General features: G+C 43.6%; 2 protein-coding genes across 2 annotated transcripts; one reads left to right on the plus strand and one right to left on the minus strand.

Moving 5' to 3' along the window:
• Positions 1 to 1,025: 1,025 nt before the first annotated feature.
• On the plus strand, positions 1,026 to 3,684 carry cryaa (crystallin, alpha A; the record flags this gene model as incomplete). Its single annotated transcript, XM_080833851.1, has 3 exons — positions 1,026 to 1,223; positions 2,064 to 2,186; positions 3,478 to 3,684. The coding sequence occupies 3 exons, from the start codon at positions 1,026 to 1,028 to the stop codon at positions 3,682 to 3,684; spliced, it is 528 nt and encodes a 175-aa protein (XP_080689977.1).
• Positions 3,685 to 6,358: 2,674 nt separating this feature from the next.
• On the minus strand, positions 6,359 to 15,714 carry LOC308361487 (serine/threonine-protein kinase SIK1-like). The gene is made up of 12 exons (XM_080833850.1): positions 15,529 to 15,714; positions 15,141 to 15,300; positions 14,890 to 15,006; positions 14,268 to 14,331; positions 13,678 to 13,839; positions 11,345 to 11,469; positions 10,843 to 10,966; positions 10,377 to 10,606; positions 9,824 to 10,208; positions 8,720 to 9,007; positions 7,453 to 7,672; positions 6,359 to 7,259 (listed from the first exon to the last, which is right to left on the minus strand). Exons 2-12 carry the CDS (start codon positions 15,282 to 15,284, stop codon positions 6,791 to 6,793), a joined length of 2,328 nt encoding a protein of 775 aa, XP_080689976.1. The 5' UTR covers positions 15,285 to 15,300; positions 15,529 to 15,714; the 3' UTR covers positions 6,359 to 6,790.
• Between the last annotated feature and the right edge of the window lie 149 nt (positions 15,715 to 15,863).

Genomic DNA, 15,863 nt, shown 5'->3' on the forward strand with positions numbered 1-15,863 from the left:
GGATTTTTAAATTATTGCTGAATTACTCAAAACGATTAAGTTCCTAAGAGTTCCTGGAAATGCAAACATGAACTAAATCTCTCGCTCTCGCTTTCTCACTGTGTGTGTGTGTGTGTGTGTTTGTGTGTGTGTAGGTGGTGTTATGGTGATGTGACTGGGGCGCCATTCTAGAGCTAATCCTTAATCTGCCCAATCGGAGTGGAGCATCCTAGGTATTATGCAGTCCTGACTCCTGACTGTTAGACATGGTACATGCTTTGACTGCCCCCCCAGAAACTCAAACATTGCATTGCTCTGATAAATTCTGATGACACTTTCACTTGCACTTTCTTAAGATGTCTCAAGAGCCTCATCAGGCTCAGGATATGAAAAACACCTCAACCTACATTTCAATTAACCCATAGAGGTCTCAGTTAGGCCAGGCCCTGTGACCCTAGCTTGTTCACCTCTCAACACCTCCCAAACCCCCAAACCCATTCTCCCTAATTTCGGTTTGTTTTGGCTCGCTCGTTTTTCCGGCCAGTCACTGGCATAGCCACGCTCTTCCCGCCCGGGATCTACGGGCCGGGGCCAGACTGTCAGCGGCGGGGCCAGAAAGCGCCCCAGCGATTTTGCTGACTCTGACGTTCCCACCATGAGATAATGTCATTCCAGAGGGATCCCGTCTAAAGCCCCTCTTTCTGCCATTCAGGTATATAAAGCAGCAAGGCTCCAGCACAAGAGAACCACAACCGCTGCCCACTCATAGGATCCCTTCTCTCTCAACCCAGCTCTCTCGCGCTCTGTCCCTCAATCTTCTCTTTTGGAAACACTCTCATTTGTTCTGTTTTCTCTGGAAGTTTAACACTCTCTCTCTCACACACACACGCACACACATACGAGCACACACAATTCTTTGGACGCACATACTTGCTCCTTGCTGTCTCCTCGTCCATCGACGCACCAAGCAAGCCCGGGTCAGACGCCTGAGTGAGCTAAGCTGAGCCAAGCCTAAACCAAGACCAGTTGAGTCGAATCGAGTAGCTATGGATATCGCCATCCAGCATCCCTGGTTCAGACGCGCCATGGCCTCCTTCTACCCTGCCCGCCTCTTTGACCAGTTCTTCGGGGAGGGCCTGTTTGACTACGACCTCCTCCCCTACGCTGCCTCCACCATCAGCCCCTTCTACCGCCAGTCTCTCTTCCGTAACTACGGCGATTATGCCAACTCAGGCATCTCTGAGGTAAAGGGATGGGTTTCATTTGGGTGGACAAGATGAGAAATGGGTCATTTGGTGTTATTTATGAAAACTGCAATTGTCTTTATATGGGCTACGACTACCTAGACTACATTTATCATCAGTTTGATGTCTCAATCAAGTCTTTCACCTTGTTATGGTCTTTGTCTTTTGTCATGTAAAAATAATATATATATTTTTTTTTTCAGAAATATTTCAAACTATTTCAAACTATTTATTTTCAGCTTGAATTCATGCTGTTTGCGCCAGGACACCTTTTCCTTTTGTGATGCTGTAGCTCATAGACACACAATAAGAGAAAAGACTACCTCTGTGGTTCTGTTCTGTTCTGTTCTGTTCTGTTCTGTTCGGTTCTGTTCTGTTCTGTTCTGTTCTGTTCTGTTCTGTTCTGTTCTGTTCTGTCTGTTACTGACAGCAAGAGGGAGGCAGAGGGAAAGATAATAAGGAGAGGGGATGGGGAATTGAGGGAAGATGATACAAGGATCATGGTAGAAATAGAAAAAGAAATAGACAGAAACAATTGAACAAGAAGATGAGAAGGGTGGAGGCAAGAAGAAGCCAGAAGTCATGGGAAAGAGACGGACGGAGGTAGAGAAAGAAAGGACAGACGAGAAAGAGAGAGAAAAAGAGGGAGGACGATACTTCACAGATTCACTGCATGCTGTTATTCACATTCCAAAACATACCCCAAAATCTAAAAAAGCAAACATGTACAGCTGACCCTTTTTTCTTGGCTCATGCACTGGTCTCACCAGAGTCAATATATGCGCTTGTATGTTTCCTACCTGTTCTTAAAACCTGCCTTCAATGTGTCTTTTTTCTCAGGTGAGATCTGAAAGGGACAGGTTCTCTATCTACCTGGATGTAAAGCACTTCTGCCCTGAAGAGCTGAATGTGAAGGTGTGCGATGACTACGTGGAAATCTGTGGCAAACACGGAGAGAGACAGGTGAGTCTCTGCTGCTCAGAGTGGTGCTTGGCTGAGCTTTGCTTTGCACTGGTCTTCTGATGTCCTTGAAAAGTTCTTATGTAAATGTTCTGAGATTATTTTGTTCCCCCCTTTCTTTTGCGATACCATGCCTTAATTTTCTCCTAGTTCTGCCATCTTCCCATCACTCATCTTCCGTCCTTTAGAAAAATATTTTACTGGCCCTTTGGGAGCGGAGCTCCTCCTCAGCGCTTTGTTGTTGTTTTTACGTCATTTCTGCGTCAGAGCCAGGCCAGGCATTCCAAAGAGATGTCGTGTGAGTGTGTGTGTGTGTGTGTGTGTGTGTGTGTGTGTGTGTGTGTGTGGGAGTGTTTGGGTTGTTATCTCTGTGCCAGCCATTCACACAGAGCCCAAGATGAACTGAGTTATACTTGATCTTGAAATGATGTGATGGCTAGTCAATGTGATGAACAAACTACCACGTTGATTGCAAATGGAAAGTCAATAGCTAGTTAACAATACATTCTCCAAAATCATTCCTGGTTTGAATAAACAGGTTGAGAGACTTCAGAGTTGAAAGGGTGAAGCATTTTGTGTCCCTCCTGCCTTTCTTTAATGTCTCTCCACTACGTTCAGAAGATTAGAGCAGTCTGCTTGTTCTCATTAATGTTGCCGTCTCTGCTATTCAGAATGCTACTAGGGAGGGTCGAGGCTGGGGAATGGGTTTGTGCCCAAAGCACTTGTCAATATTACCTATGCTAAAGCTGAGCTAAGCTCTGTTGTGCAGGGAAAGGCCCAACTGGACCACTGCTAACTTCGTTCAAATGGTTGGTATGTTGTTTTATGCTACTTTAACCTTTGCTCTACTTTTAGAGAGAGAGATTTCTAAATATGGTGCTAAAAAGACACACCAGATTAGGTCATGATTACTGTGATGAGGACAAATATAATGAACTCATCTTACTTACACTCAGTGGGGATTAGGGTTTGTGTGTGTGTGTGCGTGTGTGTGTGTGTGTGTTTGTGTGTGTGTGTGTGTGTGTGTGTGTGTGTGTGTGTGTGTGTGTGTGTGTGTGTGTGTGTGTAAGTGTGTCTCTGTGAGTGTGTGTGTGTGTGTGCTCAAGAAACCCACTGTCCTTGATCACAGCCACAGCTACATATACATACATTATGTATCGTTTACATAGCTGTTTCACAGCAGAATATCAATTTTGATAGAACATATTAATGGGGGACAACAATATTGATCTTTCTTTAGTCTGTGTACTTTGTATTTCCTTAACCTGTTGTTTGTCTCCTCCATCCCCTCCAGGACGACCATGGCTACATCTCACGCGAGTTCCACCGCCGTTACCGCCTGCCCTCCAACTTGGACCAATCCGCCATCACCTGCACGCTGTCTGCCGATGGCATGCTGACCCTCTGTGGCCCCAAGACCGGGGCCTCTGACGGCACGCGCGCCGACCGCAGCATCCCCGTCATTCGCGAGGAAAAGAGCAACGCCGCGCCCTCCTCTTAGACGGGCACAACAGCAGGGGTGAGGGAGGGGGAGGGGGAGGGGGGGGTGGTGTCGGGCACCTGAGGGAGTTTGGGGGTGATGCCTGGCCTTCTGGAACAGGAGAGGGGTGAGTTGAGTGGTGGCTGGGGACGGGCAGATTTGGTGAGGAGTCCTTTTGTCACGTTTCAAAAGTAACCAGTGGACGAGGGTCATGCTAAACCCCTCGTCCTTTACCCCAAGTCCACCTCCTACTTCCACCCCTGTAGCCTTCCCCTTACCCTCTCACCCCACTCCACCAGGAAGATATCAGTGTACATCTAGCCTAATATTCTCTCTCCTTTCCACTAGACCATGTGCTATAATCACAAACATTAATATTGTTGTCTTACACTACTTCTGAGGATGGATGAAAAAGAGGGGGCTAGGGTGGGCCTGGTGGTCTGGACATGACTGGATTGGTTAGTTTGCCCTAACTCAATTCATCCCACATCCCAGGCCGACTTTAAGGTGTTTTCAGAAAGCCTCACCTGCTTTCCAGCAGAAATTTGACCAGGTCCCTTGACATCTCAAGGACCCATTTTTATGTGAGGTAAAATAGAGGTGTTTGGGGTCATATCTTGCAGAGGAATGGGGTGTTGTTATTGGCGGTTAGAGGGATCATTCAGTTTAACAATTTTAGGAGATTTTCAGTCACTTGGAGCATCCACCCATCCAGGCTTTTTCTCCACTACTTTGTCTTGACTTTTATGATCCCTTCTCTTGTGTCAGAAAGAAAGCTTTCCTGTCCTGTAGCATTAGCCCTGTTGCCCTGCTGATATCTGAAATCACCTGAGAGGTATACACTAAAAAGTCAGTACAATAAAGTTGTATCATTAACCCAGAAATACCTGTGTGTGGCCTATACTTTTTGTCCTCTGTGTCAGTCAGTGTACCACTATGCCTCCATTTTCCCCACCTAGCTGGATATCCAACGACATGTGTGTATTGGTTTAGGTCAGGGGTTTAAATCATGGTTTCAATCTCCTACATTTCCCCCGGGATTAATAAAGTATCCATCTATCTATCTATCTATCTATCTATCTTTCTATCTATCTATATTTCTCGTATCATCAGGTTAGTTGTTAATAATAATGTGATTGGCCAGAACCCAGAACATTCAGAACAGAAATATCCAGAAGGCTTATAATTTTTGCCTTCTCCTGGCACCAAGAGGAAGACATTTGTTGAGTCAATTATGTCTAAACAGTGTTTCATGTCAAAGGTGACCTTTGACCTACCACCATAGGCAATGACAGTATCCATTTAGCCAAGTGTAAGCCACTGATCAGGCTCCAGAGGACAACAAACCATAGAACAGAAATGTAAGTAAAATCGCGAGTCTTCCCCTCTTCACACTTTACACAAAATATATTGGTGGTTTGATAGAAGAATGTAACAGTTCTACCTTGAAACCACAGAACAGCCAGACAGTTTCTAAAGGAAGGGAATGGACAGTCATATAACTGTTAATGGAACCTTTAAAGCTTCTTTCAGTGAACCATTTTCTGTGGGAGAGTGTAAGGCTCTGTCCGTTTTGCACAGTGTACTTTTAGTGAGGATCAGGAGAGATGTGCTGGCAAACAGCATTTGTTGTGTCTACTGTTGTAGAGAGGGAGGGTGAGTGCGTAGAGGGAAGAAACAGAGAGGATTTATGTGTGTGTATTTAAGAGCAAGAGGTAGAGATAATGGGAGAGAGTATTAGTGCGTGTGTGTGTGTGTGTGTGTGTGGTGTGTGTGTAAGAGAGAGAGAGAGAGAGAGAGAGAGAGAGAGAGTCAGAGCATTACCACTCGCCTCACTGGGTCAAAGCTGAGGTGAATGACGCACATTTGTCAGGCTGTGGAATGCTTAACCTATTGAGTCCCACACAGGAGGGCGGCCTGAGGCAGCCCTGAGTGCCGTCACAAAGCATCTCTGGGGGTGATCGTGGGCCTCTTGCCGCTGAACACATCAGGAAAACATTGTCTGGGAATCCCACTATCTACGTGATTGCAGTTACTGAGAGTTGTAAACCTTGAGTCCAGGCTTTGTGGTTGTTTTGTGGTTTTGGTAGATTATGGTTAGCTATATGGAACATGTGGTTTTCCTCAGTGCAGAATAGAGGAAACGCACCCTTACGCACCCTTTTATTCCATTTAAAAACCAGTCGTAGTGTAAATGTGAAATACAAATTTGTAAGATGCATGTACTTGAGAATTATTTTGATTTTGAACAGTTTGATTACAAAAGTTTATTTAGATAACTATTTGCATGCATTTTACTTGCATTTAAAGCACCACTAATTATATACATACATACATACTGTACACACACACACATTTGTTTATATATATATACAGAATACTGTTTGTCACAGGAAAATGCCTCATTATGTCTCATTTGTTTTCATAACTGCATTAAATTGTTCATATGTGCATTAAATGTAAACAAAGTTTTGAAAAACAATCAAGGCAGTGCTTTTATGTTGTTGATGTGGAAGAAAAACTATGTTCATACTTGAAGACAGACCTCCCAAAGATGATCCGTAACACAAAGCACACAGAACACCAGTTGTGGGGAGACATTGATGGCAGAAGATAAGAGGTTAGACACGTGAACACTGTGTTCACATCCTGTGGGACTTCATGCATATTGTTGTTGAGGGTAACTGTAACTACCTTGTGAACACAGGATTTTTTGAATTTTGAAATTACAAGGTAAGAAAAATATTCTTTCCTATTCAGAAACTAATGTAAGCTTACAGTGACTTTAAAAAGTATTCACTTTGTAGAGATCTGTTTTCACTTTGACATACAAAAGCCTAATTAAATTTACCATGATTCAATGGTAACAATAAAAGGTGAAAACCTCCAAGGCATTGAACACTTTTTATAGGCACTGTACCTACTTAATTCAATAAAGTATTGAATCCTTACCAAAAAGTAGTAACAAACTAAAAAAAACACAAACAAGAAATATAAAAATGACAAATATTGCTATAAACACTTTTTCTAATCACATTTTAATTAAGGAGTGCTCTTGTATAAGAAGAGAGAATATTTAATAGCCAGTATAAGAGAAATGATGGGAGAGGTAATAATAATTACTCTTTTAGAGAACACTTTTTTCCCCATTGATAGACATCCCCTGACAACCGTCTCCAGGCTTTAGACTTTCTGTTTGGTGGGGTGTGAGGAAGTTATCAAGTCCTGAGGGAGTGGGGGCTGTGGGACAGTTCGGTGCCTGGGACACTGGACTAATCTGCAGCTTTGTCTCCAGCAGAGCAGCAGTCGAGACCATGTTTGATGAAGATGAGGATGGCGTGAAGAATGAGAAAGAAAAGTCTCCGTTAAGAAGGGGCTGCAGGTGTGGGTCTGGAAGATGGAGTGGTGTTTTTACGTAACTGGAGGACAGTAGGGTCTCTCCTTGCTGGACGTGAGGGGGCGGAGTGAGAAGGCCTTGGCAAGAGAGAGCTGGAGGGGACGGAGGTCCATGGAGGAGCTCAAGGTTAAGGGAGGTTCGGGAGGATGAACCTTGCAAGGGTTTCTGTTGAAACGGTGCTTTGGTCATCTGGAACCCCCTGTGGCAAAAAAGGAAACAAGCTCATGAAAATCATCCTGGCATCAGAATTCCAGCCCCACTACACATAATCACTTACAGCTCCGTTTTTCCGTTTCATGTTTCACCTATGTACTGTATGTGCCCTTGGACAACCGCTTATGTCAACTATGCCAAGAAGTATCAGTGTACACTAGTATGATGCCATTGCTCACAGTTCAAGGGTTTCCTCCCGCTGACGAGGGCCAAACTCCCAGGAGCGAGTTGGAGTGGGAGTGGAAGACAGAGGATGAAGCAGGCGGGCTTGGGCTTCAAGGGAACCAAAATGCCCTACTTGGGGCCACGTGGGACGCAGTAGACCTCGGCATCGGGTCAATCCCATTTGTCCTTTTGTGCGAACGTTCTTCTTCTGTGCCTGTCGCGAAGTTTTAAGACCTACAGAAGTGGAATAAGATGGACGAGACATGGCAAGTTGATAATCTGACAAAAACGTGAACTTGCAATCTTCCTGGTTTTGTCTCCACACTGACAAGCTAATTATACCGATTAGGTCTGTAGCATGGTTCAGGAGTTGATTACAAAACTCAGATGACTGGTAAGTTGTATCTAGCTTGCTAAGATCTTCGTAGCCATGGCTACAGCAGGGCAACACCATGACACACAACTACCTGCTACTGGAAACGAAAGTGCAGGCGATAAGAGAAGAAAAATAAACCAAATAGTGGTTAGTGAGAGCCTGTTAGCCTTCGTTGACTGACAAGGGTTTGATTTTTCTAAGCAGATAAATGGGTTGTCAATTCTAACAACATCTAGCTATCTAATAGGTCTAATTAAATAGTAGTGCGCTATATGTAGCTAGCTGTTTTGTAAGTAGTTTGAAGTATAATGTTTTAATGCAAATATTTGCTTTGTATGGAATATGTTTCTGCTGGTCTGACAGTGTACAAAGCTTTAGCCTTACTTACAATGTAGCCAAGGCCATGGATGAAGAATTAAATGAAGATATTAAAAAAAGGCCTATTGGTGGATGTGAGCTATGCTAGCATAGTTCTTTCCAAACCAATATACATTTTAGTTTAGTTTTAAAAGCTAGCAGATCAGAAGAAGATTACGTTTTATAATGCATCCGATCCCAGTAAGCAGATGTCTTCACAGATAGGCCCAACGAAGGTTTATTCCAATATGAAAATAGCAGTTGCCTTTCAAACTATCTTCTTACATTAAGCATGCGTTTAGATTAGCTACCTGCACACATATGTAAATCAGTGGACAGGATTGAACAGAACAGGCTATTGATAAAACTTAAAACCTTTGTCAAGAACAACATACAAGTATCCATTTGAAGTCATTCAGACTGTGCTTTCCATGGTAACAGACACATAAATGTGAATGTTCCAGGAACGTCCGTGCTTCCTCGACCACTGCAGTGCTAATAAGGGGAAAATCATAAAAGACTGCAAAGTTTCTTCTGTGTAACAGCACCTGGTGACAGTGATGTGTCTGAAGCTCGTCTGCCCTCGTTGAAGCAGGGTACAGCGAGGCAGGCCTGATCACGTATCCCTTCATTAGAGGACTGGCTCCGGTTCTTCTGCAGAGAGGCATGGGGCCTGAGAGTCACCTCGTGGGCTTCAGCAGTTGTGAGTCTACAGATGGCTCCGCTGGAGGCGGAGAGGGGGGTGCCAACCACAGAGCTAGTCGAGGACGCACACTCCTCATGGGTGCTGCTGCTGCTGTCTGAAGGGTCATCGCTAGCCAAATGCACCACTATACCTGAACAGGGAGAGAGTGGGTGTTGTTGGAGTCACAGTGCAAAGATGGAGAGGACATTTGAACCCAACGCATGGGTTCTTTACACTTGTGTTATCAGATTGATAAGGTGCTGTAAAATCAGCCAGAGCTATCCATGCGTATGCTATATACCTTGCTAATAAAGTGAACCCCTTTATCTAATGCTACCATTCCAAACTCAGCAAGAGCTCAACAACCTGACTGCCTTTACAACACAGCCTGTGATCTTCTACATGAAGAAATATACAGAAAAAAAGGGACATAGAGAGGGAGAGCAGAACAGAGAGAGGGAGGGAGAGAGAGAGAGAGGGAGAAGTCAATATGCTCAAAATGTAGGTTAATTACCTCTACATGTGTGAATCAGTGAGGGAATCCAATTAGCTAATTCAACTCTTAAGCAGCCTGGCAGAAATCTACAACGTTTTAAAGTGCAGATTATGCCTAGTCTTGTGTCACTGACGAATATGTGGGGGATTACTATGAGGGGATTACTCAAAATTATTCCCGAGGAGGTGACACAGTCCTGGCTTTTCATACAAGTGTCAAAAGGATTGAGCATGGATTTACTCTGAAGACTGTCCGTAACATGAATAACACTTAGTATTTTTGAAAATGTCTGCCTGCCACCGGATAAAGTCATACAAAATTGCATTCAACACAATCGTAAATCTCTATCCCAATATTAATACAACCAGACATGAATAATTGGGCAGTTTGAACAAAATGACTTTGATGTATGACTATCTAGGCAGATTGCTAATGTTTAATTTCCTTCTCCACACGGCACCTGAGACTCACATGGTAGCTGGTTGCAAAAGGATGGTTTGGCAGATGTGTTAGTCGGCTCCTGCACACCATTCCTGGGTGGATCCAGAGGTGACACAACATGTGTCTTCTCCTCTTTCTCTTCATGTTCCTCTGACTGAAGTGTCCCTGGTTGACCTTTTCTGTCACTGATTCTTGTCTTCAGCAGGGGGATAGGGGCGGGGGGCCGTGACCGAAGCAGGAGTCCGCTCAGGGCGACCTCTCCTGGGGGAAGCGAGTCTTCCAGTGAGGAACCAGAGGAGGCCTGAGCCCCACTCCTTGCCTGCCGACTGTGCTGCTGGGAGAGGTGCTGCCTCATCCGCTCCAGAAGGAGGCAGTATATCGCAGAGAAGTGATTGTAGCTGCCGCTCTGAAGGGACTGGGGGGAAAAGAGGAAAGTTTATCATGAATGACAAGCAGGATTATCTAGTATATTGTCTTCTCCTTTATTTGTTTTCCATGTACCCAGCCTAGATGTTCAGCACAGTGGGAAACATTTAGAATATCCAGACTCATTTGATCATTCTTTATTTGGTCTGTCCATTACCTCTATAGTGCGCTGTCTGTCGATGCCCAGGGTCTGCATGATGCCAAGTATATGCTCGCTGTAGCCACCCAGGCCAATGGTGCTGTCTGAGGGAGGGGGACAGGGGACAGTCTGACAGGCAGCCACTGCAGCTGGGTCAGCCTGCATCCAGCGGTGCTGCTTGATCTGTGCAATGCTGAGGCGCTTTGCTGGGTTAACGGCCAACATCCTCCGGATTAAGTTTTCACATTCTGTGGGAGAAATGATACTGATATCATAAAGTAGCATCGAGATGCTGATCAAGTGAAATCCTGTAAAAGAGTGTGGGGCACTAGTGTGTGTGTGTGTGTGTGCTAGTAGGCTATGTGATGTGAACCACGACCTTTGTGACATAAAGAAATGGGTGTGGGTCACTGGTGTGTGTGTGTGTGTGTGTGTGTGTGTGTGTTTGTGCTAGTAGGCTATGTGTGTGTGTGATAAGAGCTACCTTGTGACATAAAGAAAGGTACTCTGAAACGTCCCTCAGTGACCCTTTGTCTGAGGAGAAAGAGGTTGTCCCCATCGAAAGGCAGCGCTCCACAGACCAGCACATATAAAATCACTCCAAGGCTCTGGGAACAGACAACACATTTCATAATGAAGCACTTTTCTTAAGTGTTTGGTATACTTCTGCGGATACAGTCTTCGCATGGTCTTCACACGGTGCAGATGATGCAAATTTAGAGATCCGTGCAGTCTGTATGGACTGTCCGTGCTACAGCTAAATTTGGTACGCTCAGCTTGTGCACAAAACAGCACAAAAACTAGTATATTTGGGACACACAAATGTGCACGTCCGTACCAGAAAAGCTGTGTCTGCAGAAGTGAACCTCGGCCTTTACTCTTCCTTTAAGTTCAATTATGAACTTAAGTTAATTAAATGTATCTCCATTGTGAAGAAGTATGGTTTCTCCTACTTTTCATTAGAATATGTGGCATGTGGCTCATACCCAGATGTCAAGCTTTGGCCCCTCATACGCTTTCCCCTCAAAGACCTCTGGTGCAGCGTATGGTGGACTGCCACACCACGTGGACAGTGTCTCTCCTGGCTTGTAAAAGTTTCCAAAGCCAAAGTCTGACAAAAAAAAAACAACAAAACAAAATAATCTGTCAATATCCAGTTGAGGGATGCAGAGTTGAGTCTGTCAACTGGCAAACATAGTATATTGCTTACAAGGTCGAAATACAATTCTTGACTTTTTTAAGCACCCCATTACTTTTAGCAGGTGCTCCACATAGTCCTATATCACACATCCTGAATTACCCTCCAGTATTCTCTGGAGTCCTCTACTAGACTACCTGCCATGGCTGCCTTCTTCTAACTCCTACAGTAATAATTGTGGTCAATGGCCAATGTCAATATCTGACGTATGCACTGCAAAGTGCAAAATAAGACAATACAGATCAAATTCATTACACGCTTCATATAAGCAACTTCTAGCCTAAAACCATCCTTGTTTCAGATTTTTTTTTTAAAATCTTGACTTGCACAGTATTTCTTGTTGATGTTCTTTGTAATGATTATCAGCTGCGCTCCAAACCAGCTCATGCTCGTCATACTCAACTCAGGCGTGAACAATCGTTATGCCTGACAATAATCGATTCTGGAAACATGTATTCAGCCATTTAAGATATACGTAAGAAGGTTTCTCTGAAGGGAGCTTCTAAGAGATGGTTTGGGAAACACTCGTAGAAAACTAAGCATCTTTAGTCAGTTATGCCTTTTGAGTCTTTGTAGAACGCCAAGAGATACCTTAACTGAGATACACAAACCAGGGGCCGTATTCACAAAGAATCTTAGGGCTAAAAGTAGGTCATAAGTGGCGAATTTAGGAGAAACTCCTAAAAATAATGGGCGTGTCAGTCTTAAATGTAGGACTCCTAATTTTTTTTACTAAGAGCAATTCACAAAATATTTTATCCCTAAAAGTAGCACCTAAGTCTAGGACAGCTTAAAACTCCTCATGAGGACTCCTAAGTCACTAAGACCTATTCACAAAAAATCGTAAGATGGCTGCAGCCGACTTGGAATTGATAAAAGACATTGCTTAAACCGTGAAGGTATTAATATTGTCGTAGAATTAGCGCGGGATGCAATGACGCCTTTAAACAACGATGTGTCCCGAAGTGAAATGTTTGGAAACATAAATATAGCCTATTTGGCTTCGCGGAAAACGCAAATGACGACACTGGGAATCAGTCAGCCGTTTAATTCATCAAACTATCAACGCACTGTAGACCCCACATCATCCAACAGTTTATCCAGTTGCCTTTGCCCTTTGGACAATCGCCAATTACACAAGATCAAAGTAAATTCCATGGCGATCGCAGGAATGTCCAGTGAATGTCCACACATTACAATAATTGCCCCATCACAAGATGAGGACGTTTTCGACTCGTGCATTTCAACGGAGAGCGGTCTGAAGCAGAACTTACCAGCTGGATGCCGCTGGGGTGACAGTGGCTATTGGTCCTGGGACCAGTAGGCTTTCGCTATACGTTTCACGTTCGTTTCGCTTGAAGGGCCGTATGTGCTGATATTTGAAGTGGTCAAGGGCTGGAAATATAATAGCCTAACAGTTTGCTGGGTGCTTTAATTATTATTGCCTTGATTACATGCAATTGCCATATTTTATATTGATCGTTTTTGATTTCTCTTAACGTGCAAAGTGTCATTCCCGTTGGATGCACAAACTTGTCATCATGCGTGTGCATTCTGCTAACTGCACTGTCCATAACTATTTAATATGACTTAATGTGAAGCCTAGGTTATTCTCTTATTTTCAGTTGATATAGTGGGATTGTTAGAGGGACGTCACGAAAGAGTTTTTAATGAGAGAGCCTGTCAACAACCAATCACCGTCCTCACCCCTTCTAAACTCGTGCATGAGAGTCGACGTCATCCATAGCAACGGTGGTTTTATCTTAAGCTTAGGAGTTGGTATTATCCTTAGTATGAGTAGGTCTCAGAGCCGTTGTGAATCACTTTTAAGAAATTACTCCTACGTAAAAGGTTTTAGCGCGAGTTAGGAGCACTCCTAGTGGTAAGATAAAAGGCTTTGTGAATACGGCCCCAGATCTTTAACAATAGGGCTTTGTAACATGAAACTCCCAACAAGAACAGAATACAGACAGAAACACGGACACACTTGTAGATTCTCCAGCTGTTCCTCCCTTTTACCCCAACGCACATACATACACACCGGAGAGAGACAGTGAGAGTGCCTCAAAGAACAGAAACGTCCTAATCAAATGCGGCGCCTCTCTTGCTCCAGCAGCCCACCTGCCAGTTTAACGTTCATGTTGGTGTCCAGCAGCAGGTTCTCTGCCTTCAGGTCACGGTGGATGATGTGATGTTGGTGACAGTACTCAACAGCATTCACAATCTGCCAGAACTTTCTACGAGCCTCCGACTCCGCAAGGCGGCCAACAGACGTCAGATAGTCTTTGAAGAGGCAAGAGAGGGGTGTCAGGCATGAGATAAGGAGAAAGGGTGAGACAACAGGTTAATAGAATGTCAGTAGGAGTAGGAGGGAAGGTCAACAAAAGAAGAAAAACTACGTTTTTGAAACACTCCCATATCAGTGTCTGTTGGTGCACACTCAACAGGAAATGCTTGAAATTCAGAGATCCAGGCGATGGACTGACTGAGCCTCGTCAGTTTAAGTTTCCGGAGGCTAGACAAAACCATGTAATGCTGTGCAAAGGCGCACGTACACAACATTTATTTTACATGCACTGTTTACTCATAAAGCTGTGACCCCCAACCTACACAAAGACTGAAATAAATGTGAGCAAAAGTGCATTCAAAATGTGCCCTTATGTGTAAAACATCCCTCATACCAGAAATCAGTAAAAATATTTTAAACTTACCAAACATTTCACCATTTTGTGCATATTCTGTCACAATGTACAGCATATCTTTAGTCTCCATGACCTGCAGATCATTAAAAAGGAACCAATTCAATTCAATATCAAAACTCATTCTAACAACATTTACTTTACTTCCTGTGTTACAGTTCAAGGCCCATAAGCTTCATAAAACATGGTTATAATTATGCAATTCAATAACTTATATAAGGCAGTTCAGTTGTCGTCATACAATGGCTTTGGAACTTGCTGATTCTGTGGTTAACTGAAACAGCTATTGGGAAAACAATTTGCTTTTGACCTTTTGCATGCAAAGGTCACAATTTTCCTCTGTGCAATCCTCCAGAGGGCTGAATGAATAGGGCTCAAAAGGGAATGGGACAAGCATGGGAAACAAACACTCTGTCAAGAACTAGATCACCTAAACTCCTTATTTAGGTTCTCTTTACAACTGAGCAGAGCTTTAACATGACACAGCACCTCTTTGTGTAGACATATTTTGGCCTGACCTTGGCAGATACTACTGTTTGTTGTGTAAAACAGATTCATCTTACAATTTCAATGTAATTTATATAAAGCATTAAAAACTGTCACATATCTCTTTATATCTCTCTCACACACAAACCTGGTAGAGTTTGATGATATGAGGGTGGTTCAGTAGTTTCATGATTTGAACCTCTCTGTTGATTTTCTCCAGATCCGAAGAGTCTAATCTAGTTTTGTCAATAATCTTTATTGCAACCTAAGGACAAATAAACATTCGAATAAATATAGGCTGCTTCTTAAAACAACAATTAAACGAAGTAAAATGGTTATGTGGTAGGCTAGCTCACTGACAGAAAATACAGAAATTGCTGCGCAACGAAACCTGCACACCTGAGTTTTGGTGACTTTATGTCTTGCTAGTTTTACCACTGCAAAGGTCCCTTTTCCCAAAGTCTTAAGGATCTCATAGAAGCCAACTTGAAGCGGTCGCTCATGATGAGATTCCGAGTCGCAACGGTCCGAAAGAATCACCATGATTATCCTTCTGTGACTGTACAGTAAACATCTATGTAAGCACGTATTCAATTCATATTGGTTTAAATTATGATGGGGCAATTGTTTTTAACAAAAATAATATTGCCCCAGAAACACCTCCAACGGGACGGGTTTGAAAGTCAGAGCAGTTTACAAACAATTAAAAAACAATGATGTCTAGCTCCTGTTTAAAATCCTGTGCAAAATCTCCTATATACATTCGCAGATTAGTTTTTGAACCTACCTCTTCAAGCATCGGTAGCATCTGTAAGAACTTCTTGGAGAGGCGACATTTAGTCCCTATACATAACATGGGTGGAAAGTCACATGATAAACAGTTTTCAACACGCAGGTAATTCAACAACAGTTTATACATCTGAGCGTGCCTCGCACAAATCCTCACGAGAGCGTTTTTAGCCCATTGAAACTGTCCCAAATTAGTATGAGTCCCGCCCCTTTATGGTAACAAATTGATCCCCCATCCCCATTAACGTCACTCTGGCGTCAGTGTCTCCGTCTCGTGCTGACACTAGCTGTGGGATCGCTAACGGACCACTGACGAGCGGGCAGGGGGTGAAG

Source organism: Sprattus sprattus (genome assembly GCF_963457725.1).
Source record: "Sprattus sprattus genome assembly, chromosome: 3".
Lineage (NCBI taxonomy): Eukaryota > Metazoa > Chordata > Actinopteri > Clupeiformes > Clupeidae > Sprattus > Sprattus sprattus.